Raw genomic sequence first — 27,929 nt, forward strand, 5'->3', positions numbered from 1 at the left:
ATACCTCAATAAATAAAATGGATTTGGCATTTCTAGAAAGAATGGTGACCAGTGTACGAAGGGATGGAAGGTGCAGTGTGAGGAGAGTGGGGGACAATAGCTATAGCACACTGTTAGGAAGTGGGGAACAGTTGGAAAAAAATGAGAGAGAAAAAATGTTGAAAAAAATGAGAGAGAACTCGAAAAGCGAGAAAAAGACAAGTGAGGGGCGTAATCCAGAATTGTTGGACTCTGAAGGGAAAGCAAAAAGAGGGAAGTCTTTGTGCGCGTGCGTGCGTGCGTGCGTTGCGTTGCGTGCGTGCGTGCGCGCATGCACTGGCCAGTGGACGACAGAAGAGACAAGTGAGGATATGAACCGTATAGAAATGGAGCGACCTAGATGGCGAGTATAGGTCAGAGTGAGGTTGTGCCATCACAAGATTACAAGACGGCAAACACAGTGAGAAGATGAACAGGGGCGAGACCTGCAAGTACGTTCAGACACACATCAACACGGTGAGGATGAGAGCAGAGCTCGTTGTTGTTGAAGGAAAAAGGTGTGCCTGTGTTTGTTTTCAGCTCAAGAGTAAAGGTCTGGGATAGCGACTGATGCGTCTCATTCATTTTCACATTTTCAATGAGAGGCGTGCGTTTATTTTGGACGTGCAGATAATTATGCAAGCGTATTTTCACGGTGGCGCGGTCGCATTTCGTGCACACGCCCGCCCGCGGCTGACTAGACCTGGATTGTGGTGAGCTTTTTTCTTCTTTGTCGTTTCTAAAATAGCAGACCTACAAGCTCATAGCGCGCCACTCGGTGGCGCGCTATGAGCTTGTAGATCTGCTATTTTTCAATAGCTAAAGCATAACATAATGCTAACACCAAAAGGGGTTCCCGCCCAGAATGGGTTAAGCATTATGTTATTCTTTAGCTATTGAAAAATAGCAGATCTACAAGCTTCTTCTGGGGGAGCCCTGGAACAACACATTTTCAGATGGGGGGGTCCATGGCCAATTACATATCATTTGTGGGGTCCTTGACATGAAATAGTTTGAGAATCACTGTCATAGAAACATAGGTTTCTTTTCAGAAAACTGTCATGATTTCGAAGACATTTTGAAGAATCAGCCTCAGGTCTAATTTGGTTAAGATCTGCACTCATCTGTACCCATCCATTGGGTGATAGAGAAGTATAGGGAACTGTGGAGATGGAGAGTGTCCCTTGCAGGGAGTTGTACAGTATGTTGATATACGTGCACACTCCCTCTCAAACAATTGCTACTGCCACTCACACATGGCCAGCAAACACATAGACCTTAACACAGGGGTTCTCAACGTTTTTGCCCGGGGACCCCCGGAAATGCTTTGGCAATGTCTCGGGACCCCCGCCCCGCCCCCTCCCGACCCCCAATATAAATTGACTGCTACAATAACCTTAAACCATTTTGGGCGGGAACCCCTTTTGGTGTTTTAAGCATTGTTATAATTTAGCTATTTTTGAAAAATCGTGAAAATAAAATTAAAAAATATATATATATTTTTTAAAATAATTTGGGGACCCCCTAAAATAATTTGGCGACCCCCCGAGGGGTCGCGACCCACGGGTTGAGAACCCCTGCCTTAACAGATTCCCTCCCGTGACCACTGGAGGGAATCTGGAGCCAGCAGTCCCAGCAGAATGCACGGAAATGAGAGAAGAAGAGAGCCTCGTTGAACCGGGAACTAACCTTCCATTTCATAGTTTCACTACTCGGGGCCGTGATCTGCCGATACAAGCATTAGTTTACTACCCGCGAGGTCGGAGTAACGTTTTATTATATGCTTTTATTATAGGTTTTATTACATGTTCACTTACCTCATTCTGTGCCCTAAAGTCACTAAAGACTGCATGCACGGATTGTGTGGCGATGGCGGCTGCTTCTTCTGCTTCTTCTAGCGGTGGCTATAGCCGCTAGAAGATAATAATACAAAATATTATTATAAATTCTGGATTAATGCTCTTTAATCACATCTCGTGTTATTGTGTTTGGTCAAAATGGTTTTTTTTTTTTTTACTTTGTTTTTATTTCAAAAAATGAAACACGAACAATGAAACAGAAATCAAACATAAATGTGAATACAAGAAAACAAAAATACATAACAAAAACAGAGACAATAAAAGAAATCAAAGAAAAACAGAAAAACAGCTTGACAAACTTAAAAAATACAGCATTCTTCAGACAGTACAGGACAAGGCAGGGAACAGCAGGAGACATGACTCACAATACAATACAATATACAGCAGATATCTGACATTCGAAGCATTTTTATAGACTCAACAACCCCTACTCAGCACTCTTAGACCTCTACACATACACCGAAACACCCAAGTACAATATTACAGAAGTCCATTTAAGTATGAAACTTTCCATTTTTAATTGTAACCTTGCCGTCATTTCCTCCATTATATAAACCTGTTTGGTCAAAATGGGTTAATAGCTTTCCACTATGATATCTCGAGGGTTGTCATGGATTGTGTTTCACGCACTGCACATGTGAAAAAAGAAACAACCTGCTGCAAAACATTTCCACGCAAACCGAGTATAGTCTGTATAAAAACCCTTAAATATACACTCATGCTCCAACCATATATCAGCTACAGTATATGACCACTGGACGAATGCACTGGTGTCCCGCTTTCGGCGTGCGCCGCGCACACCACATCCCATAAACGCGCACAGCACGAGTAACCCGCCTATAGCCCGAGAGACTCCCCGTGCCAAGAGTTAACATCTGCTTGGCCTATCAAGTCCTGCCAGACAAAACAAGCCCATGGGGCTGGTCAGATCAGATCGGAGCATGTGCCCCAAACCAGCCAGTGCAGGCTAGGGCGGGGTCTATGGATTGATCGCTATATAGGCGGGGTCTATGGATTGATCGCCGTTATGTCCGTTCCGTTGCTTGCGTTGTCTTGGCGGTGCCACGGAGAAACCCCAAAACGGGGTCATTGTTTGTTGTTGTCGGAGGACTCGGAGCTGGAGCTTGAAGCGAAGTGGAAGCGGTTATAAGTGAGACACGGTATGGCCCGCATACTTCCTCTCATTCGCCCGCCACCGTCTTTCTTCAGAACAGTGGGCGAGCCGTGGCCCCCCGTTTTTCCCCCCTCTTTTGTCAGCCGGCTGTGTTTTGTCTGGTTACGCAAAGTAGCAACGTCTGCTCTCGTGGAAGGAGGGAAAAAAAATAAACACTTCCCCATCTCTCTCCCACATTTTCAGTTTTTTTGTATCTCTTTATTTTGTAAGAGCATTTCTCTTCCTTTTCTCGTCTCTTCATAAAGGCAGAGGGGAGCCAATTTTAGTCCAACGGCAGAAGGTTTAATGACAGCCCCGTGTTGCGGGAGCTTTCGGTTTTCCCCCCTCTGTAATTTGTCGGGCGGCAGACAGGAGGCTTTTTCCGGCCCTCGTTGCTGGTCACTGCCAAACCCCAGGCTGCCTCCTCCTCCTCTCTGCTCCCAACTGGAGAATATTGGGTTCGATGGTACGATAGGCAGCAGGGAAGAAGAGGCACGAGAGACTTTTTCAAGCCATCTGTTGATCACAGCATGGCTGAGTACATGTTTTCTTTTGTTTCAGTATTATTCGTCTTAGGATTTGTGTCTTTGACAAAAGGCACAAAAATGGAAATGTTATTTGATATGTTGTATCGAGGCACGGTAACCCTTAGGGGCGACTCACACGGTCGCAACAGATTGATGTATGCTTGTTGTATACAAAGGGTGTGATACAGCTTGCCCCAATGCATTTCCAATGGGAGTCACATGGTCTGACACAACATTTGTGTTGTATGAGGTGGAGGGGCGCAGTCGAAACACAGCCGAAAGCCATACAACAGCTTGTAGTCCAAAATGTTAAACCATGTGACTTCCAGGTGCGATATCCATTCAAATCAACCTCACGAAAAACAATTTGGTACTGGATCGCACACATTGGGAAGAGTGAAATTCATTTTTTTCCTGTGTCATACTGAAAAACAGACGTTTCGGCTATCCAGACTCCATCAGTGGACACTGATGAAGGCTGGATTAGCCAAAATGTCAGTTTTCTCAGATCCTGTAGGCCTGCCTTTTTGTTTTTCTTGGTGAGTGAATGTGAAAGGAACAAACACCCGCACACTGTCTTCAAATGCAGTGACCAACCTTTATTTATAGGGAAACAGCAACGTTTCGCCTTATATCTTTATGATAAAGATAAAGATAGCCTGATGAAGGCCGCATAGACCGAAACGTTGCTGTTTCCCTATAAATAAAAGTTGGTCACTGCATTTGAAGACAGTGTGCGGGTGTTTGTTCCTTTTTCAATTTTGGTCACCGTACCCTCTCCTACGCACCTGTCGTCTGTAGGTGTGCAAAAGCCTTGCTTTTCATTTGGTGAGTGAATGTGAAACGCCACACTGTAGCATGTAGCAATCTGTACAACGGTGTTGTTCTGCCTTCCATGAATGGGTCAATATGAAGTGCGTCGTAAAGCACCGGAGAAAGACGGCGACATGGCAAGAAAGAAGACAGATAGCGTAAACAACAACAAACTCGGTGCAGCGGAAATGCCTCATTGCTAACACAACAACTGCAATTCCCGATATAGAGCGTCGGGGCATTTGGGGGTAATGATATACCGTATAGGCTTTCATTATGCTGTTTTCACCTGTCAAGGGACTTTATCTCTTAGCGTCTGGGAGGGAGGGGGGGGGGGGAGAGAGAGAGAGAGAGAGAGAGGAGAGAGAGAGAGAGGGAAATGAGTCTCTTCTGGGAGAGAGAGAGACAGACAGACAGACAGGGAAATTAGTCTCTTCTGGGAGAGAGAGAGAGACAGACAGACAGACAGGGAAATTAGTCTCTTCTGGGAGAGAGAGAGAGAGAGAGACAGGGAAATTAGTCTCTTCTGGGAGAGAGAGAGAGACAGACAGACAGGGAAATTAGTCTCTTCTGGGAGAGAGAGAGAGAGAGAGACAGACAGACAGACAGACAGGGAAATGAGTCTCTTCTGGGAGAGAGAGACAGACAGACAGACAGGGAAATGAGTCTCTTCTGGGAGAGAGAGACAGACAGACAGGGAAATGAGTCTCTTCTGGGAGAGAGAGAGAGACAGACAGACAGACAGGGAAATGAGTCTCTTCTGGGAGAGAGAGAGAGACAGACAGGGAAATGAGTCTCTTCTGGGAGAGAGAGAGACAGACAGGGAAATGAGTCTCTTCTGGGAGAGAGAGAGAGACAGACAGGGAAATGAGTCTCTTCTGGGAGACAGACAGACAGACAGGGAAATGAGTGTCTTTTTTAGAGCCGGCCACACAGTACTCTTCAGGAAAACCATTAGCGTCGCTGCAATTACTATGATTTAAGAGAATTGAGTGTTTAGCATAAAGATCGCTTAAATAGAGAAGAGGAACCGGGAAGAGACTTGGTTGCAGGCACGCACGCGGGCATGGCCATATTGGGTTTATGCACACGCATGCGCACGCACGCGCACACACACACACACACACACACACACACACACATACACACACACACACACACACACACACACACACACACACACACACACACACACACACACACACACACACACACACATAAACACATAGTTGAGCAGGGGGAGACTGCAGTCTAAGCTGTGCCGGGCTGAGGTCATGGATTTATTAGATGGAGACGCCGCTGTGGAATCCCTTTGAGTCTGCACCACGTGCTTACCACACACACACACGCACACGCACACGCACACACACACACACACACACACACACACACACACACACACACACACACACGCACACGCACACGCACACACACACACACACATGCACTTCCAATCACAAACGCAATTTAATTTAATTCTTTGAGTGTAAAGAATTGACCCAAATGGACCCGTCCATTTTCACACTCATACTGGGGATTTTACTGTGCGGTCATTTAGATATAGAGACAGACTAGCAAACGGTGACACATTCTTTCTCTCTCTCATATTAGACTACACACACACACACACACACACACACACACACACACACACACACACACACACACACACACACACGCTACACACACACAATCCGCCACCACAAATAAAGCACCACATTATACTCTAACTCCCGCATGGGGCCAAATGACCCATTTAAATCAATTTGGGTGGCGAAATGAGACTGGCGTTTAATTAAGGCGCCCGTTCTTAGTGGGTGAAATATCTGACACGAGCACAGTCACCAATCCCAGCTCCATTTGACACTGCATGTTTTAATTTGGTGTCTCGGAGAGCAAAGCGTTATTAGCTCCACCGTCACGTGGAAGCAACATGAAGACTTACTTTTGCTTTGAGAAACGTCATAATTGCGAACAGAACGGAGCAGATACACGCACGCACACACATGCACACACGCACACGCACACGCACACACACGCACACGAGCACATAAGCTAAATGGCAAACCTCATAGTAGGCCTATTAAACATCCGTCTGCCACATGTACAGAGCAATGTGCGCACGCACGCACGCACGCACGCACGCACGCACGCACGCACGCACGCACGTTTTTCAGTGCTGTTTGCATGGCCCCTATCATGTTCTGGCTTGTGTGTGTGTGTGTGTGTGTGTGTGAGCTTCTGCCTGCTGTTGCTTTGCATTTGTCTCTGTCGAAGGCCTTGCCAGTGTGGAGCGGCGCAGAGTGATCGAGGCCCCGTGCCAGACCAAACACTCACCACCTTATCATCACACTGTATACTCACACTTACACAACTCTACCCCGTCTGTGCCCCGTACGTCTCTCACTGACAACACGCCCATCATGGCGACATGTCAGACATCACCATGAGGAGAGAATGACTTCAACCCTGATAGAAGCAGATAAAACCACTGTGAATGTTTGAAAGTGTAAGCTAGCTGCGCATTAGTGCTAGCTTAGTGCGCGAGCGAGCGCGCACGTGTGCGTGCGTGTGATACAAATGTGCATACATGAAAGAGCGTGAGGGTGAGTCCAATCACCTGTGTATGCATGTGTGTTCATAGCCACCTGTGTGCATGTGTTTCTGTGGATCTGTTGTCTATGAGTAATTGTACCCTGTGTTTGTGCGTGTGTGTGCGTGCGTGCATGTGTGCGCGTGTGAGTGTGTGTGTGTGAGAGAGAGAGAGAGAGAGAGAGAGAGAGAGAGAGAGAGAGAGAGAGAGAGAGAGAGATATGCATACATATGCATATAGCTATATAGACGAATTCACAGAGGGGTGCCCTGGTCGCGGCCATTACTGAGGGGTAATCCATGGAGCAGGTGCTTCGTAGGCCAGGTGTAGCTAATCAGTGCTGCTCCACTTAATGGTACACCTCAGTAATGGCCGCACCCAGGCAAGCCTCTGTGAATTTGTCTATACATATGCCCTCTCTCCCCTGCCTCCTATCTAACTCGTCCCTCCCCCGCCCCAGGTGGGAACTTGGAGAGCCTGTTTGACATAGAGAAGGGTGTGGGCACCGTCATCATCGCCAAGCCCCTGGACGCTGAGCAGAGGTCCTTCTACAACATGACGCTGGAGGTGACGGACGGCACCAACACCGCAACCACACAGGTAGGACTGCACTGTGCACGTATACTGTACACATTCCACGCGTTCCTGATCATTTCCTGATGGTTTTTCCTCAAAATGCATGTTTTCACACTGCAGGTTTTATTCACTGATTAGTCCAGCAGAGGAACTATTCGTATCTATTCAGGGAATCGGAACAGGATTTACATATAACACCTTGGCAAATGTCCCCCTTTCTCACTGACAATGTCCAGGGGTCACCAGCATGTCCGTACACGGACACATTTGTCCGTGGCAAAGACTTGGTCTTATCCGTGGCAAATTCTATAGATGTTCTGTTTTACACACATTATAATGTTCTTATTTTGATCATAAAACCCACTTACTGAATGTCAAGTCTCCAAACTTATATGCACAGTTACACACAAAAATCGCCCTGACTGCAGCATAAAACTGTGATCCGACGGACCAACCGTAGTTAGTTCTATTTCATGACATACTGTACTGTACCTTAATTTGCCCTGGGTGAGAGGAGGAGTGATGAAAGCATCTGATATGACAGCAGCTGGCCAAATTAGTGCGTGCAAAAAGTGCCACTGCATGTTGACCTGTCACCACGAGTGACCTCACCGTGGAATAGAGCTCAGCATCTCATGTCAACATAGCCAACAACAACAACATGGTTTGCACTGATCAAATGCTATTCCCCCCCCCCCCCCCCCCCCCCTTGTCTACATACAGTAGTGCATACTGTAAGGCTACTGGCATCTGAGGAACAACTTATTGCCCCAAGCATTTGTGTCGGTTAGCTTATCCCATTTAGGCCCGAGATCAGATTCTAAAAATGTCTTCTACATCCTGACAGTTTTCTGAAAAAGCTATGTTGCTATGTCAGTCGTTCTTCGATTTTTCAAAAATAGCAGACCTACAAGCTCGTAGCGCGCCACTTGGTGGCGCGCTACGAGCTTGTAGATCTGCTATTTTTCAATAGCTAAAGCATAACATAATGCTTCCCGCCCAAAATGGGTTATATCAAGTGGAAATGTTTCCTCGTAACTTGAAATGTTGTTGTGAAATTAAGTGTTTTTAATTGGCATTCGGCAAAAGAAAGAAAACCCCTGTTTAGACATGATTTGCTGTCGTAGAGATACATGTGTTTAGACATGCATTCATTGACGAATAATGAGTCGGAGCAATCCGACCGTATACACAGAGCCTTTCATAACACGATGATGTAACGGTGACAGATTATCTTATTTAAAAGGAATACATTTCATGCCACAGAGTAATGGGTTCAGCACATTAGATATGATTAAGAGGTCAGCGCCAACACCATTAAACGTTATGTCCAGGTTGGCAGCAGCTAAACAACCGTGGTAATCTGTATTTTGTAACACGAGTAAAGCCTTTGCCGAGCCATGAGACAGCTTGATGTGAGGTGAATTACACCCCCTGGACATGACGTACAAGTACACCCCCTGGACATGATGTACAAGTACACCCCCTGGACATGATGTACAAGTACACCCCCTGGACATGACGTACAAGTACACCCCCTGGACATGATGTACAAGTACACCCCCTGGACATGATGTACAAGTAACACCCCCTGGACATGATGTACAAGTAACACCCCCTGGACATGATGTACAAGTAACACCCCCTGGACATGATGTACAAGTACACCCCCTGGACATGACGTACAAGTAACACCCCCTGGACATGATGTACAAGTACACCCCCTGGACATGACGTACAAGTAACACCCCCTGGACATGATGTACAAGTACACCCCCTGGACATGACGTACAAGTAACACCCCCTGGACATGATGTACAAGTACACCCCCTGGACATGACGTACAAGTACACCCCCTGGACATGATGTACAAGTACACCCCCTGGACATGATGTACAAGTACACCCCCTGGACATGATGTACAAGTACACCCCCTGGACATGATGTACAAGTACACCCCCTGGACATGATGTACAAGTACACCCCCTGGACATGATGTACAAGTACACCCCCTGGACATGATGTACAAGTACACCCCCTGGACATGACGTACAAGTACACCCCCTGGACATGATGTACAAGTACACCCCCTGGACATGATGTACAAGTACACCCCCTGGACATGATGTACAAGTACACCCCCTGGACATGATGTACAAGTACACCCCCTGGACATGATGTACAAGTACACCCCCTGGACATGACGTACAAGTACACCCCCTGGACATGATGTACAAGTACACCCCCTGGACATGACGTACAAGTACACCCCCTGGACATGATGTACAAGTACACCCCCTGGACATGATGTACAAGTACACCCCCTGGACATGACGTACAAGTACACCCCCTGGACATGATGTACAAGTACACCCCCTGGACATGACGTACAAGTACACCCCCTGGACATGACGTACAAGTACACCCCCTGGACATGACGTACAAGTACACCCCCTGGACATGACGTACAAGTACACCCCCTGGACATGACGTACAAGTACACCCCCTGGACATGACGTACAAGTACACCCCCTGGACATGATGTACAAGTACACCCCCTGGACATGATGTACACGTACACCCCCTGGACATGACGTACAAGTACACCCCCTGGACATGACGTACAAGTACACCCCCTGGACATGACGTACAAGTACACCCCCTGGACATGACGTACAAGTACACCCCCTGGACATGACGCTAGTATGTCACAGGGACTTACCCCCAATCCAACCCTTGAGTGCCAAGCAGAGAGGCAGACCTGGGTCCCATTATTTCAGGGTCTCTAACTACAAGGCCACTGAGCATACATGCTCTAAATGCCTGTTAAAGGACTAATTATGGAGATGAGTGGAATTAATATACCTAATGTGCTTCATAAATAGCCACACAGGGAGGATTTCAGGTGACCCGACTGGCTTGGTATAGATATATTGGCAATTATTCTATTCAATTATTCTACCTTTTAGAATCATTTAAAAATGGCAGATCTACGAGCCTGTCGGTGGCTGAAGCTGAGCCCGCATCACTGGTTCGGCCCGCTTGTATCCGTTTTTTCCACACATTTTTGATGCTTAATGTTTAAATTAAATAAAGTGCAATGTGTATTTCATATTTGCATAATTGTTTGTTCATTGTATAATTCAAGTAGAATGTTATTTTTTTTTAAACTAGGAGTAGTCCCATTGAGAATCTTAATAAAATAAAAATGAAACTTCAACATAAAATAAAAACGTAAAAAGAACGTAAAACGTGTGTGACAGTAACAGTTTTCTAATGTTGCTTTAATCAGTGAAGGTTCTCAAAATATTTTGTTCCAGGGACCCCCCCAGAAGCAAAGATTTGAGTTACATTGATTATTATTATTATTATGGATAATACAATCCATTTCCATAATCCACAGTCCATGCCAGTCAGTCATGTCACATCTTGACAGTATAGCAGATATTGGCCTCCTGCAGCCTGCCATATCTCTCCTGAGGGCTTAATCCCTTCCGGCCCTGCTCTCCCGGTCGCTTTGAAATGATATGATGACTGATGATCGCCTGTGTCGCCGTGGCCGGTTGAATGATGCCGTGCGACGCATCTAGGGGGGCCTATATCGGATTGATCGGCAAACACTGAGGGGATATCTAGACGCGTCCCGTCGACTCTGATCCTCCTCCGTCCGTCCGTCCGTCACCGCTGCAGTAACCAAAGTCTAAGGTGTGACAATGGATAGTGTTCTCTGCCCTTCAAAAGATCACCAGCGGCTTTTAATCTGTGTTTCTTTTTTCCGTCCCCTCTGGGGGAAAGTCACCTGTCATTTGGATTAGAGGTGGCGGCTGTGAAAAAGTGCTGTGGCAGAATAATATGAACAAGGGGGGTGTGTGTGTGTGTGTGTGTGTGTGTGTGTGTGTGTGTGTGTGTGTGTGTGTGTGTGTGTGTGTGTGTGTGTGTGTGTGCGTGTGCGTGCGAGCTATGATGAGGTGCTGTTTTCTCAGGGGGGCCTCAGTATGGTATTATTTGTTTTTCAGACAGCATGCACTGGGGGGGTGGGGGGTGGGGGGCTGATGGACATTATGGAACTAAAGGATGAGTAAAATGGTGACAGCAGCAGGAGCTACAGATTCCAAAGCGATTCTTCAGTCCCCGGTTGCGTGGCTCGGTTCCCAGGCGGGCCTTGCCCATGCAGTCCCCTCGGTCCAAGTTATACAGTCAACCATCACCAGCTGGGCCCTGGTGCAAGATGATTTCACTGAGGACACCGGCGGGAAATCATTTTTCATTTTTAATGTTTTGTTTCCCTCTTCGCCGACATGTGTTTAGATTAGAATGAAATTCATGAGATTCTTGATTCGATTAACACGTGGTTGTATCAAGCCATTTAGACCTGCAGGACGATTCTACAAATTTCTTCTAAATCCTGACAGTTTTCTGAAAAACCTACGTTTCTATGTCAGTCGTTCTCAAACGTTTTCATGTCAAGGAGCCACAGAATGATATGTAATTGGCCCCGGACCCCAATCTCAAAATGTTATTCCAAGGACGGGGGGGGGGGGGGGGGGGGGGGGGCCCAGAAGCAAAGATTAAAAACGTTCGCTCAGAAAGGATATGATTTGCACCACATTTTCACGATTTGTCAAAAATAGCAGATCTACAAGCTCGTAGCGCCGCACTATGAGCTTGTAGATTTGCTATTTTTCAATAGCTAAAGTAATGCTTAAAACACCAAAATGGGTTCCCGTACAGAATGGGTATGGGAAATATGTTAAAAAAAAAAAAAAAAAAGTTTAATGAAAATGTTATGCAAATGAGTCCAGAGATTTTGAAGTTGTGTAAATTTGTGCCTCTGTGGGGGGTATTTATATGCAAATATCATGACCAATGGCATTGCAAGACTAAACAATGAACATCAATGATGATGTTTAGGTGAAAAAAGAATAGAAAAAAAAAAAAGAAGAATTAAGTGATTAATTAAAATAAAAATGTTACCGAGAAGCATCGTTGGGTCTTACAGGGTTAAGACAATCCCTCCTGTTACCATAGGCGGTAACGTGAGGCCAGTGCCAACAGAATGAACGACATAAGCAGAGAAGAAGAAGTGACTGTCCTCCATTGTCGTGACAGGGTCGCTTGCGGCTGTGTTCTGCCGATTGGACTATCATTATGCTTAGCGCGACCTCAAATCAATGTTTTATTAAGCTCCCAACATCCTACTTTATCCCATTCTGAACACTAAAACCAGTAATGACCGTGTGCGCGTGCACCGAGGATTGGGATGTACTGTAGGCTGTTTCTATCAGGGGAGTCCTATGGGGTCCAGCCGCGGAAGCGATAATAAGGTACCGTGGAAATATTATTTTAAAAGATTGATTAATGCTCTTTTATCAAATCTCGTAATCTCAAAGTTGTCACAGATGGATTTAATAGCTATTCTCGAGGTCGAAGTTATCGTGGAATGTCACCCTGCCTGCGCACGCACGCGCGCACGCACACACACACACACACACACACACACACACACACACACACACAAATCAACACTGAGGTTTCACCGTGCATAGCGGTTTTATAATAATGCGGCATGGACATGGCACAGAAACGAGATAATATGTATTATTCCCACCACCCTGACACACACACACGTGCACACTTGCCACTCACCATGTCGCTTCCAAGTACTTTCAATTTTCTCCGAGCAGGCATGCAGCCGTTGAACGGGGTCGTGGATGTGCATTTCATTTACACTGATGTATACAATGTGACACTTTTGTCACATCCGTGCTCGTGTCGTCGGAACGCCTCCGGCCTCGGGAACGGGAGGAATGTGACATCTCGGTCAGCGTGGAGGTGGATTAAGTGTCATGCTTCCCTGAACACACTACTGTACACGTGCGCACACACGCATGCATGCACAATCGCATGCATGCACAATCGCATGCATGCACAATCGCATGCATGCACAATTGCACATTATGTTAAATCACATAAATGCACCGGTATGGAAATTCTCGGCCAATACCAATCTTTAAAATAACAATTTAGCTGAAAGCCAGTACTGATACCGATATGTTTATTTAGTTTTTATTGTTTTTATTTCCCCCTTTTGTGCCATGCAGGGAAACAAGTTCCATACAAGAAATAAATGTTCTGAATCTACAGCTTGGTATAGGCTGCAGATAACCAACATACCAACATAGAATCTACAGCTTGGTATAGGCTGCAGATAACCAACATACCAACATAGAATCTACAGCTTGGTATAGGCTGCAGATAACCAACACACCAACATACCCAACACAAAACGTATGCTTCAACAACAGATTCATATCGGCTACTGCCATCGGTTAATGTCAGATTAATTTGCCAATACCGATATTGACCAATAACGGGCGATACCAATATGTGGCCGAAACATCGGTGCATCCCTACTTTTTAAAGTTCCCTTTCTCGACCATTTTCTCTTCCTTTTTTCTCTCCCTTTTTCCCTGATGCCCCTTCATGTTGTTGTGTTTTTCATTTTCTCTCTGCAAGTGTGCTGCCTGCCTCTCTCTGTCTCTCTCTCTCTCTCTCTCGCGCTAATAACTACCTCCCCGCTACGAAAACAGGAGCCAATCCTCATTACATTCTACAGTGGTGTGTGTGCGTGTGCGACTGTGCGTGTGCGTGCATGCGTGCGTGCAATTTATCTTCACACATCACACACCTATACATACACACACACGTGCAGCCATTCTTCAATATGCAAGTATGTATATTGCATGCATGCACACACACAGACACACAATCACATTGTCATGCATGCACACATAGACGGTCGGCACACATGGAGCCATTCTCGCGTATACGCTCTGTGCATTCACATAGACACAGTTGTGCACGGACACGCACACAGACACGTGTGCGGCACACACGCACAGTGCACGCACACACACGCACCTGTAAGGCAGACACAGTGTCTGTCCTCCGGTGGAGTCTCCCAGATGGAGTCCCAGCATGGAGGGACCCGGCCCGCCCAGGGAACTCTCCACAGTTCACCAACGGAAGGCCAACTGCTGGTTTAAATATAAACTCCTCTGCCTAGGAGCGTACCAACCTATCCCTCCACCTATATTATATCTATTCTCCTCCTTTCATTCTCTCTCTCTCTCTCTCTCTCTCTCTCTCTCTCTCTCTCTCTCTCTCTCTCTCTCTCTCTCTCTCTCTCTCTCTCTCTCTCTCAATCAACCTCAATATTTCTGGCTCTTTATCCGCCTCTGTCTCTCTCTGTCATGCTTTCCTTCTGCTCGTCTCTCTGTTCCTCCATCTGTCTGTCTGTCTGTCTATCTCCCTGGCTGCCTATATCTGCCTACGCCCCCACAACCCCTGTCTCTGCTACTTTGTGTGTTTTATGCGTATACGTGCATCGGCGCCGTCTGTGAACTCGCCGTTCCTTCGTGACTCGAGTTTTCCATGATGAGTCACCGCATGCCCTGCGCACATGTCACACATAAAGCTAGCCGTATGCCTATAGCACACACGCATCACAGTTTGACGTCTGAATCATGAATGCATGCGTCAAACTGGACTTGTTTGCAAACATTTTGCCCTATATTGTTCAGTGGTGTCAGACTACTTCGACCTTGCATTTGTATTGTATGTATTGTATTACATACAATTGTATTGTATTGTGTTAGCAGTGCATTCACAGAAGCGTTCTGTTAAGAGCTATATTTTTGTCCGCTGCTCATGTATACGAAACGATATCGATAGGGTGCCGATTTGATGATTATTAAATATATTGCGATTCGATTCGATATTGCGATGTATTGCCATTTTCTTTCCCACGTTGCAATTAAACAATATAGACCATGAAAAGTTCAATCATACACTTCAATGCAGTCAGTTAAGTCGGTCTTTCTGTCATGAAAAAATAAATGAATCAAAATAAAAATCGATTCTGAACTTTGCGATTTTATTTTAATATACTGTGGCAGTGGCATTCAAATTTGCGATATATCCATGAATCGTTGAATTTTTTTTTATCGATTCAGTTTTATTTGTTGGGGAAATAAAGGCCTATAGGAGATATGCAGACAGTCTAGACGAAACAAATCACACGCCCGCCATTCGAAAGCCTAGGCAACCGACATGGTGTTTTCCTGTGTGATTTCCACTGCACTCCTCCTGTGGGACAGACAGGACACAATGAGGATACACATACAGCTGAGATGCAGCTGCCTGCCAGAGAAGAAAGAAAAAAAAACAACCCAAAACAATCACAACACTTGATCCTCTATATAGCGGACGGTGGTGGTACACGTTCTGTGTTGTGTGAAACATACTGTCTGAAGCCGGAGCACTGAGTCATGTAGAGGATGATTTATGACCATATGCACTGCAGTGCTGCTGCTGCTGCTGCTGCTAGAGAGCATTTACATGGATGTGTCACATCATATGGGTGTTGAACTGGGAATCCACGACACCTACGGGCTCCTCAGAGTCATTGCAAGAATCGTGATACAGTATTGTGTGTGTGTGTGTGTGTGTGTGTGTGTGTGTGTGTGTGTGTGTGTGTGTGTGTGTGTGTGTGTGTGTGTGTGTGTGTGTGTGTGTGTGTGTGTGTGTGTGAGAGAGAGTGTGCTGTAGGGAAGAAACCATCTACCTCCAAAATGTTCATTTTTCAGGAAAAGAAGGAAAACATTAGCAGTATTGCTTTATTTTCAGCAATACCGCAACGTTGGCGTTGTGACTTTGTCAATTACTTGCATGAGAGGTGGTGAGGTGGTGGAGTTAGCTGCTTTATACAGTTTGAGGGTCCAATGGAGTTAAGAAGTTTTGTCCGAAGCGCTTTTTACTACTTTTCATTGGTTCAATATTGCTTTAACCAACACACAGACGTAAGGTGTGTTCAATAGCACTGATTTATGAAAAATAGGTGTTTTCCTCCCGACAGCAATGATATACTTTGATAGTAAAGTTTATTTTATTTCTTCAAATATTTATTTTAAATAATTTGAAAATACACATTAACATGAATCCAGCATATTATTAGAAAAGATAAATTGTAAAGAAAAATAAACAATTTAAACAACTATACCTGTACTGCTGCAGCAGAAGACCACACTGCCCTACTCTGAGGTTCGATGGCCTTCATGTCGAACAGTGTTGTCATGGTGTGTGTGTGTGTGTGTGGGAGTATAGGCCTATTCACTCCAGTTTTAGCTGATAAGGTGACCACAAAAAAACAGGAGAGATGTGTTTGGGTGAGCGGTGAGTCGCTTAGCACCGCGGCTCAGTGATGTCATGTTGTTGTTTTCGGTGGTCACCTTGTCACCCAAAACTGGAGTATAATTAGGCCTTTACTCGTGGCATTTCTGGCCATTCCGGGACCCTATAGGCATGAAGACGAGAACACACAGTGTGTTTTTTTTTGCTATTGGTTTGTCCCTAATTGAAGGCTCCACATAGGGACAACCGGAAGTTTACGGAATGCATTGGAGTCTATGGGGCTCGCACAAGTACATGAACCACGTGACCGGGCTGTTTTCTGCCCCCTCAATATCGCAACTACTTCTATTAGATGGCTCTGGGTGTTACCGTACTATAAAGATACTGTACTATGACTTTACTAACTGATACTTTTCTTTTCTATCTACTCTTCCCCTCTCCATCCATCCACCCATCCATCCCTCCCTTCTTCCCTCCATCCATCCATCCATCCACCCACCCCTCCCTCCATCCCTCCCTCCATCCATCCATCCATCCACCCACCCCTCCCTCCCTCCATCCCTCCCTCCCTCCATCCATCCATCCCTCCATCTCTCTCTCTCTAGGTCCACATCACCATCCTGGACAACAACGACAACGCTCCGATGTTCTCGCAGCTCACGTACGACGTCGCCATCTCGGAGGACACGCCTCCCGACACGGAGGTGGTCCAGGTGCTGGCGTCGGACCGCGACGAGCACCACCGCCTCACCTACTCCCTGCACAGCGCCATCGACCCCAGCAGCCTGCGTCTGTTCCACATCGACCCCGCCAGGGGCACCATCTACACCACCGAGAGGCTGGACCACGAGGCCCGCGCCCAGCACATCCTCACCGTCATGGTGAGACCATACTTTGATTTTGCTTTGAGTCATTAACTCTTTGTTTGGACGCTGTGGGCGCTGGCGGCGTATCCTCTCCTCCGTGTCATCAGTGGCCATACCTCTTGCGGGGTTGGCGAAAGGGCCTTTCTGTGTGGAGTACCCTCACAAAAAACATGCCAGCCGGGGCACCTGATGGAGGGGAAAGGAACTGGTCGGAATAACGTGTTCCTTCCACGTGCTACGTCCGTCCGGGGAAACTCTCCCCTGTCAGGTGAAAAGAAGCAGCTTGGATAATTACATTAGATACATTAGATAATTGTATCACTGGGTGAAAAAAACTGGGTTGCAAAATCGTGGGATAAAAATTATAACAAAAAAAGAAAGAAAGTGAAAGCTAGATTAATCTCGTTATCTCGGCCGTGGCGTTGAAACAGTTAAAGGGATGGTGACATAAAAAAAATGTTTTTGTAAATCTTCTTAATTTTTGACCTCATCAAACCCTGTACACTCAAGACACGTTCCATATATGGCCAGGACAGAATTAATTCCATATGTTGATCTGACCCCCTCATATACCAAAGTGCTCGCCCAGCAGTCTGCTGTCCCCCAGGCGGATGCAGGTGCACGCAAGGGTGAGGTCGCTTCTCGCCCTCAGGCGTCTTACTGGTTTATATAATATGTATGTATGTATTTCATTAGTATTATGAAACATTCAGTACAAGTAGCATCATATGTTTAGTTATAGGCAGTATACAGGTATACAGTACCTTTTCTGGCCAATTAAAGAGTGAGAGCGAGTGCATTTTCCAGCAGCGGCATCAGCCGCGGAATCTCCGCCAATTGCCGACAACACCCGCGGCAGTGTTTCTCGGCGGCATCAGTCCAACACCCTACCCCAAAGCCTAAACGCAAGCACGACGCAACGCATGTCGGACCAACGCACCGCCACGGAAGCGAGCAGCAGTGGAGTGACATAATCCCCCCCCACCTTCCGGAGAATGCACTCGCTACTTCTGCAATTAACCCATTTAGGCCTGACGTCGAAATTAAAAAAACGTTCGCTCTGAAAGAATATATATTCAAAGATTTGTGCCGCATTTTTACGATTTTTCAAAAATAGCAGACCTACAAGCTCGTAGCGCGCCACTCGGTGGCGCGCTACGAGCTTGTAGATCTGCTATTTTTCAACAGCTAAAGTACAACATAATGTTTAAAACACCAAAAGGGGGTTCCCGCCCCCAAAATGGGTTAAAAACAAAAGACAAAGCCACAAGATCTTTAATTTACCATCATCAATGGTCAAGTATCTCTCATGCAGGAGATTGATTATTAATGAGATGACAGGTGGTCTTCTCAGAAATGGCACTTCTACTCACACTGAGCATAAATTAAACTCATTCTAATTGGAGAACATAGTCATTCCGGAGAAAATGTATTCCATGCACTTCAGGGCTCGTGTAGTTGTAGAGCCTGAGGCTGTCATCTTGTACCTGAGCTCATCATTAACCCATTTTGACCTGAGATCAGATTCTAAAAATGTCTTCTACATCCCGACAGTTTTCTGAAAAAGCTATGTTTCTATGTCAGTCGTTCTTCGATTTTTCAAAAATAGCAGACCTACAAGCTCGTAGTGCGCCACTCGGTGGCGCGCTATGAGCTTGTAGATCTGCTATTTTTCGGGAACAAAAGGGGTTCCCACCCAAAATGGGTTAAGCAATTAAGCTAATTACACAGAGCACCAACCCAGCATGTACTGTACTCCCCCATCACAGGAAGCGGAATGAGCCTGCCAAAAAAAAACGGAATGGGTAAATGAGGAGGTATGTGGAGCGGAGAGCAGAGAAGTGAAAACATGCAGGGCTCATGCTTCCAATTTCACATTCAGCTTTCATCACGTCTCCGAGTGTATGAACGCTACAGGAGTGTGTTAAGCGTACCTTAGTAGAGAGTATAATTACATCATGTCATTTGTACTGGCAATGATTTATGTACATACTGTACTCAACTGTATACGTGTGGCCGTGTGTGGGGGTGTGAATTTGTGATGCCTCATGAGTAGAGCCTCGTGCGGTATATGTTCTGCCCTGAAATGTTCAGTGGATGTACAGTAAAAAGAATACCGTCATGCATGGGCAGGAAATTACCTTTCCTGATATATCAAATAGTTTTTTTCTCAGGTAAATGTAATCGGTTGGTTTAGCGTACAGTATAGTCATCTTGAAATGTGTCATTTTGATGGCGATAAGGAGGGAAGGGAAGTATGTGTGACACTTTTCCTACAAAAGGGAATATCTTTTAGTTTGCAAGGTGCAAGGTTTACATTTTTGTGTCATCTAGCTTGACAGAAACTTGATAGTATCTGTAATCTTCTGCATTGTGCACAATGTGACGGCAGGGGGGTGTGTGTGCATGGGTGTGTGTGTGCAGGGGTGTGTGTGTGTGCAGGGGTGTGTGTGTGTAGGGGTGTGTGTGTGTGCAGGGGACGGTGTGTGTGTGCAGGGGTGTGTGTGTGCAGGGGTGTGTGTGTGCAGGGGTGTGTGTGTGCAGGGCTACATGGGCCACGGAGTGCACACAGTTTGCATGCTTGCTTGACTGTGCATCTGCTGAACTGTATATAGGCTTACAGGCTTCGGCGTGATTGCTATCTCATAATTGCAGTGTACACACAGGAAATGAAAGGACCGACAGGCAACACAAACATGCTGCACATGTACAACGTACAGCTGTTATGCGGGTCAGCGGGTAACGTTATATTCCCTGATAAAGATCATGCATAGTGTTGAGAAGTCTTTGTTGAGAAGTCGCTAGGCATGTAACGATACACTCAACTCACGATACGATACGTATCACGATATGAGGTTCACGATACGATTTTTCTCGACATTTTCAACACAATTATTTTCCAGACCAAAAAATCTTTTTTTTATGATTATTTTATCTTCCCCCCCCCAAGCTTTTTTCACAATTTTTATTTAACTACATTGCAAACATAATTGCCTTTCTTGATGTATTAATGAGCATCAATAACGACCATCACCTGGGCACAGTAACAGACACTCTACTACTGAAAGTGACTGCATGGAGTGTCTCATTTCTCTCTAAAAGCATGTGAATATGATTTTTAAATCGATTTTTATTTTTAATAAATCGATACATATCGATATAATATCGATATATCGTTACATGCCTAGAAGTCGCTGTCGAGAAGACTTTGTTGAGAAAAGTCTTTGCTTCTGTAATCATGAACCGAGAGACCTAAATATATTCAAATGAATTAGAGTAAAACGAATGAAATAATAAAACGTAATTAAAATTTAAAAACAACGATTCTGCTGCTTGCTTCTTCATGTATGCGGCAATTGATCCCACGAACGTGATTGTTCTGTTGTCTTATTCAGGGCTGCGCTGGATAACATTGAGATAGCATTTCAGAATGCAGAGTGGAGTGCTAATTTGGATGCTAATACGTACTAACCTATTTAAATACTCCCTCTATGCGTGGCGCCTGTCATGAAATGGAGGTTTGCCTCTGATCCCAGTGAGTTGTTTTTTTGAGAGTCTTGCATCAGGGCATAAATATCTATCTCATTAACCCAGCAATTGACATCGTCTCCTCCAGTGGTGGGATTACTCGTACCCACGGGGCCCATATAACAGTCATAATGTGACACTTCAATTCTACTTCATTGGACGCTCTAGCTTAAAGATTAAATCTGTCCCCGAGCGAAATTGTTTGCCAAAGAACCCTTTTTTTTCTCTTTGTTTCTTCTTTTTAAATCTTTGGCTCGTACTTTCAAGTTTGTTTATCCGTCACTTGGTATGTTAGAGTGTGAGTATAAACTTTAGTTGAAGCTGAATTTCAAATCTATTCTACGTACATTCTAGCTCTGAACAACACACCCGTGTTCATTGTTTATGCCAAATGCCACAGCTAACCTCTTTGCTCTTTAGCATTGCCCACATACATATTTATCTTTTCATAATTATTTGATTCTCTTTACTCTTCTCTCTCTCTCTCTCTCTCTCTCTCTCTCTCTCTCTCTCTCTCTCTCACTCTGTTTTTCTGATCTGATTCTCCAGAAGTGCTCCAACACTGTATTGACTTGGATTGCATGTCTTCTACAGGTTAAGGACCAGGAGTTCCCGTACAGGAGAAACCTGGCTCGGGTGTTGGTCGAGGTGGAGGACGTGAACGACCACGTGCCCATCTTCACCAGTGCACTGTACGAGGGCTCCGTGTACGAGTCGGCTGCCGTGGGATCAGCCGTGGTCGCGGTCACAGCGCTGGACAAAGACAAAGGCCAGAACGCAGAGCTGATCTACTCCATCGAAGGAGGTAAGCAAAGCACGCGGGTCTCTGAAAAACCTTTGTCTTGTTTTTGTCCTTTTATTAAGCACAAATCTTCACACGCAAATAGGCCTGTCACAATTATGACATAATTGTGTAATCGCAATTATTTGAGACAATCGCAATTGTTTTTTGCATAATCGTCAATTGTTTCCATGAAACAAGGTTACAACACGTCACTTTGTGATGTGTTGTAACCTTGTAGATCCAATTTAAAATAATAAAAAAGCGAAGTGAGGGGCGCTCTTATTGTCATACATCATATCATTCTGGCCAATCACAATATGCATCCTCACTTTTGTCTTCAATGTTTGTGTTTACACAGACCCTGAAAGTTGGACATAGGAGGGGCTAGAGCCCCTCAAAAGAAAAAAAATGAATTTTGTAAAATTTGTATATTTAAGTTCAAATCTGCAATTTGTGGGTGTGGTATCTGGTGGAACCACATTTCATCAATATAGCCTAAATCATGTTAAACTAGACAGACTGGATTCACATCTAAAATTGTTAACGACTGAATAATACTGAGCCATAGTGAGAGGCTACAGGACCAACAGGGTAGACGTTTAGACACCATTCTTCACAGCTGGCACCTATGCTAAATAGCCAGGCCTACTTCGATCTAGGAGCATTCAGACCAGAGGTCTCCTGTTGTGCTTCCTGTGACCTGTCCAGACAATTTGGTTTGGGTGTTAACGACTGTCTGTTTCAAATGTGTATTGGGATTTGGGCTTGTATAAAGAATCTACGAAAATGCCTATCTGTGTTAGTGAGTGGCTCACACGCCGTGAGGCGGGTGGCCTAGGCCCATGCAGGAGAGATGATCTGTACTTTGTGTCTGCAAATAAACCTGGACTTCGAAACCTTCATTCATCTGTCTGCCTCCGCGTTTATCCTGAGTACTTTTGCCTAAGTATTAGAGGTTTGTTCATGGGCTTTATAGAGAGAAAAGCAGTCTCTCTTTGGAGTTTTTATACTTCAATTGGTGCGTCGTAACCGGTGTCTTTGATGCATTTTTTTGCGTCAGGCAGAAGAGAACCGGCGGGGCTTTTTGGATATTTCAGTCTAATTTTGGCGGTTGGTGGTTGGAGGTTGTTTTTCGGCGATACGGCGTTCGTCTACAGCGGGAAGAAGTGGTCTTCTCTTCGGATGGGGGACAACAGCGCAAACGGTGCGCTCCGGATCTCCGATGTGGAACAGGAGGGAGAGGCCCTCTACAGCGCGTCGACGGGAACCATGCTTCTCTTCACGTCTCGGCGGGGAGCAGCGGATCTCCAACCCGAGGGGCGGCGATGCTCAGCGGCAATTCGAGGGGGATCCTTGGCTTCATCTGCTCGGCGATCAGCGGTCGAAGGGAGGCGGAGGGCCCGCTTCGTCGGCTCTGCTCTGCTTGGCGGGGCGAGGCAGCTGCTCTACGGGCTACGCAGTCTGCTTTGGGGGCCAGCGCGGTTCTCGTGAATTCGCTTTTGTCAGTCATGTGCTGTGATTCATGACTGAAGGGAGGAGGAGGTGTGTAGAATTCATTTCGAAATGGACAAGAGGACAGTGTCAAACAGCGGCCGTACGGTGCAATGTACTGATCACACATTGTACTCGACACGGGCCGAAAAAGGACACATCTCCGTGGCGGCGCGTCAAGGAACTGTACAGCCTTGCTGCCCGTGCGTGGTGACTGATGGACAGAGAGGTTATAGGTATTGTTGTGAAAGTGATTTTTAATTGCATACTAGACAAATTGGAAGAGAAAATGTATTGTTTTCAACATGAATTAGTAGGCATTATGTTGATTGTATGTTTTTGTCGTATAATTTGATAAGTTGAGTCATGAGTAGCCTACTTATGGAACAATGAGGTAATTTCCTAGAGAAGTGTAGAGAATAGTAGTTGAATATTGCTTAGACTCTGGCCTGTTAACGTATTTATACCTGAACTGCCTTAGTGGAGCAGAGTTTTATTTAAAGCATTATAAACGTATATGTTATAGCATGTCCTAAATTAAGTAGTATAGGATATTTTTTCGCTTTATAGTGGTGTCTAATATTTAATGTGTCTAGTATCTACATTTCAGATTAGATTTTAATAGAACACTAAAAGATTCTACTTAGGCTGAACCGAAATTTAGTTATGTGTAAAGTGTGTAATGAGAATTGCCTGAAGAAGTTATGTAACCTTGATTCCGTTTGTCTCTGTAACCATTTGAATTCTAATGTAATTGTTTGTTTGTCTTAGGCCTATCTGTTGTTTTTAATTTTATCTTTTCTTAGTGTCAAGGGAGGAGGGTCAAATCATCAAAATGTGGTTCCTTTTATTTTGTGATAAACGTGTAGTACGTTTAGCAAGGGAGGAATGTGGTATCTGGTGGAACCACATTTCATCAATATAGCCTAAATCATGTTAAACTAGACAGACTGGATTCACATCTAAAATTGTTAACGACTGAATAATACTGAGCCATAGTGAGAGGCTACAGGACCAACAGGGTAGACGTTTAGACACCATTCTTCACAGCTGGCACCTATGCTAAATAGCCAGGCCTACTTCGATCTAGGAGCATTCAGACCAGAGGTCTCCTGTTGTGCTTCCTGTGACCTGTCCAGACAATTTGGTTTGGGTGTTAACGACTGTCTGTTTCAAATGTGTATTGGGATTTGGGCTTGTATAAAGAATCTACGAAAATGCCTATCTGTGTTAGTGAGTGGCTCACACGCCGTGAGGCGGGTGGCCTAGGCCCATGCAGGAGAGATGATCTGTACTTTGTGTCTGCAAATAAACCTGGACTTCGAAACCTTCATTCATCTGTCTGCCTCCGCGTTTATCCTGAGTACTTTTGCCTAAGTATTAGAGGTTTGTTCATGGGCTTTATAGAGAGAAAAGCAGTCTCTCTTTGGAGTTTTTATACTTCATGGGCTAAAAGGCCAAACAGAAATATAAACTGTAACGCTCCAATGTTCAATGCAAAAAAACAACAACCCACAATCGTGACGGCCCTACACATTGCCGTTACAAGTTATATCACCTTGATTTCAATGCTAAAAAAAAACGTTCTGTTTTGTTTTTAATTTTCCCATAGGAAACACCGGGAGCACGTTCCGCATGGAGCCAGTGTTGGGCATCGTATCCGTGGCCCGCGACCTGGACCTGTCCACCATCGGCCATTACGTTCTCACCGTCAGAGTCACGGACAACGGCACCCCTCCCCTGTCGACGACCACCGTGGTGCGCATCGCCGTCACGCTCTCCGACAACGCCGGGCCCAAGTTCCCCCAGCCCGAGTACCAGGCCGAGGTCACGGAGAACGTGGCGGTGGGCACCTCCGTCACCGCCATGAGCGCCGTCGGCCAGTCCACCCTGACGTACGACATCCGGCGAGGCAACGGCGACCGCGCCTTCCGGATAAACTCGTACAGCGGCGTGATCACCACCCAGAAGCCCCTGGACTATGAGACCACGACGTCTTACACGCTGACCGTCCAGGCCACCAACATGGCCGGCATGGCCTCCAACGCCACCCTGCTCGTACAGGTGGTGGACGAGAACGACAACCCGCCTGTGTTTCAGCAGCTGCGCTACCACGGGAGCATAAGCGAGGCCGCGCCGGTCAACAGTGTGGTCCTGGACTCGGACGACTCGCCGCTGGTTATCAAGGCCATCGACGCCGACCGCAACCAAAATGCTCTTCTGGTGTACCAGATCGTTGAGGACACGGCGAAGATGTTCTTCACCGTTGATTCCGGCACCGGCTCCATCAGGACTATCGCTAACCTGGACCACGAGACCTTCTCTAGCTTCCATTTCCACGTTCACGTGAGGGACAACGGCAGGCCACAGTTGACGGCGGACAGTCCGACGGAGGTCACGATACAAGTGATCGATACCAACGATTCCCCGCCCCGCTTCAACCAGGACGCCTATGAAACGGTGCTGCTTCTGCCCACTTACGTCGGAGTCGAAGCTCTGCAGATTTCGGCGACAGACCCCGATAGGAACGTCCCTACGGAGCTGAGCTACTCCCTGGCAGACGGACCTCTGGAGCACTTTGCCATCGACTCCTCCAGTGGGGTCATCACGGTCAAGAACAACAACTTCTCGAAGGAGCGTTTCCGCTTCAACGTCAAAGTCTCGGACGGGAAGTTCTCCGTCACAACATTGGTCACCGTCCTCGTCCGGGAAGCTCTGGACTCTGGTCTAAGCTTTGCTCAGAGTCTTTACTCCTCGTCCATCAAAGAGAACGTGACAAACATGACCAAAGTAGCCGTGGTCAATGCCGTGGGGAACCGTCTCAACGAGCCACTGAAGTACGCCCTGTTGAACGCGGGCACGCGATTCCGCATCCGACCGACGTCCGGCGTCATTCAGACCACGGGAATCCCCTTTGATCGGGAAGAACAGGAATTCTACGAGCTGGTGGTGGAGGCCGGCAGGGAGCACGACCACTTGCGAGTGGCCAGAGTTATGGTCAGGGTCCAAGTGGAAGACATCAACGACAACACCCCCGTGTTCGTGGGACTTCCTTATTACGCGGCCGTACAGGTGGAGGCGGAGCCGGGATCTCCCATTTTCCAGGTGATGGCCGTGGACCGCGACAAGGGCGTCAACGGAGAGGTCTCTTACTATCTCAAGGACGATCACGGCCATTTTGACATTGACCGGCAAACGGGCGGCCTCAGTCTCAAGAAGGCTTTCGAGTCCGACTTATCCAACATGGAGTACCAGATGGTGATATACGCCAGAGACGGCGGCTACCCTCCCCTCTCCTCCACGGTGGAGTTCCCAATCACGGTGGTCAACAAAGCCATGCCCGTCTTCGACAAAACGTTCTATTCCGTTTCCGTCAACGAGGACGTGGGAGTGCACACGCCCATCCTCGGGATCAACGCCACGAGTCCGGAAGGCCAAAGCATTATCTACACCATCGTCGATGGAGATCCGTCACTCCAGTTTGACATCGGCTTCGACACCGGCGTCATAAGTGTCATCCATTCTTTAGACTATGAGGTAACACCTTCTTACCACCTGACGGTCCGAGCCACCGACTATCTGACCGGCGCGCGGGCCGAGGTGGACGTGGACGTGATCGTCGTGGACATCAACGACAACCCTCCCATGTTCGAGAAAATGTCATACAGGGCGGTGTTGTCCGAGACGGCGATGATCGGAACGCCGGCGATCCAAGTGACCGCCGCGGACGCGGACTCGGAGAAGAACAGCATCGTCCGCTACCAAATCTTCTCGCGCGTTCACAACAGCACGGACTATTTCCACATCGACAGCAGCAGCGGTCTGATTCTGACCGCGCGCATGTTGGACCACGAGCTGGTGCAGAGCTACGACTTCACCGTCAGGGCGACGGATAACGGCTTCCCGCCGCTGAGCAGCGAAATAGCCGTCGTGGTCACGGTGAACGACATGAACGACAACCCTCCCGTGTTCAACCAGCTGCTCTACGAGGCGTACGTGAGCGAGCTGGCCCCCAGGGGTCACTTCGTGACGTGCGTCCAGGCTTCGGACGCCGACAGCTCCGACTTTGACAAGCTGGAGTACGGCATCCTGTCGGGGAACGAGAGGATGAACTTTGTGATGGACGCCAAGACGGGCATCGTGACGCTCTCCGGACACCGCAAGCAGAGGATGGAGCCCGCCTACAGTCTGAACGTGTCGGTGTCCGACGGGGTCTTCACCAGCACGGCACAGGTCCACGTCAAGGTGCTCGGGGCCAACCTGTACAGCCCCGTGTTTGGGCTGAACACGTACGAAGCAGAGGTCCGGGAGAACGCCGCCGTGGGCACCAAGGTTATACAGGTGAGCTTTTGTGATATACTTTATGAATAATTAACCCATTTAGGCCTGACCTCAAAATTTTTAAAGATTCTTCCAAATCCTCCAGTTTTCTGAAATAAATATTTTCACGATTTTTCTAAAATAGCAGACCTACAAGCTCGTAGCGCGCCACTCGGTCCTTTTTAACGATATCAAATCATGGTTTTGAT

General features: G+C 46.6%; 1 protein-coding gene across 1 annotated transcript in view; it reads left to right on the plus strand.

Annotated features, from left to right (window-relative positions):
• Positions 1-27,929, plus strand: part of LOC306932174 (protocadherin Fat 3-like) — a gene marked incomplete at its 5' end in the record, with an annotated part of 118,947 nt that overhangs the window by 23,005 nt on the left and 68,013 nt on the right. The window contains 4 exons of the mRNA XM_079513872.1: positions 7,424-7,563; positions 17,337-17,612; positions 21,720-21,930; positions 25,013-27,741. Of these exons, the coding sequence (XP_079369998.1) occupies positions 7,424-7,563; positions 17,337-17,612; positions 21,720-21,930; positions 25,013-27,741 (3,356 nt within the window). The remainder of the gene's footprint in view (positions 1-7,423; positions 7,564-17,336; positions 17,613-21,719; positions 21,931-25,012; positions 27,742-27,929) is intronic.

Source organism: Electrona antarctica (genome assembly GCF_951216825.1).
Source record: "Electrona antarctica genome assembly, chromosome: 11".
NCBI classification, from domain to species: domain Eukaryota; kingdom Metazoa; phylum Chordata; class Actinopteri; order Myctophiformes; family Myctophidae; genus Electrona; species Electrona antarctica.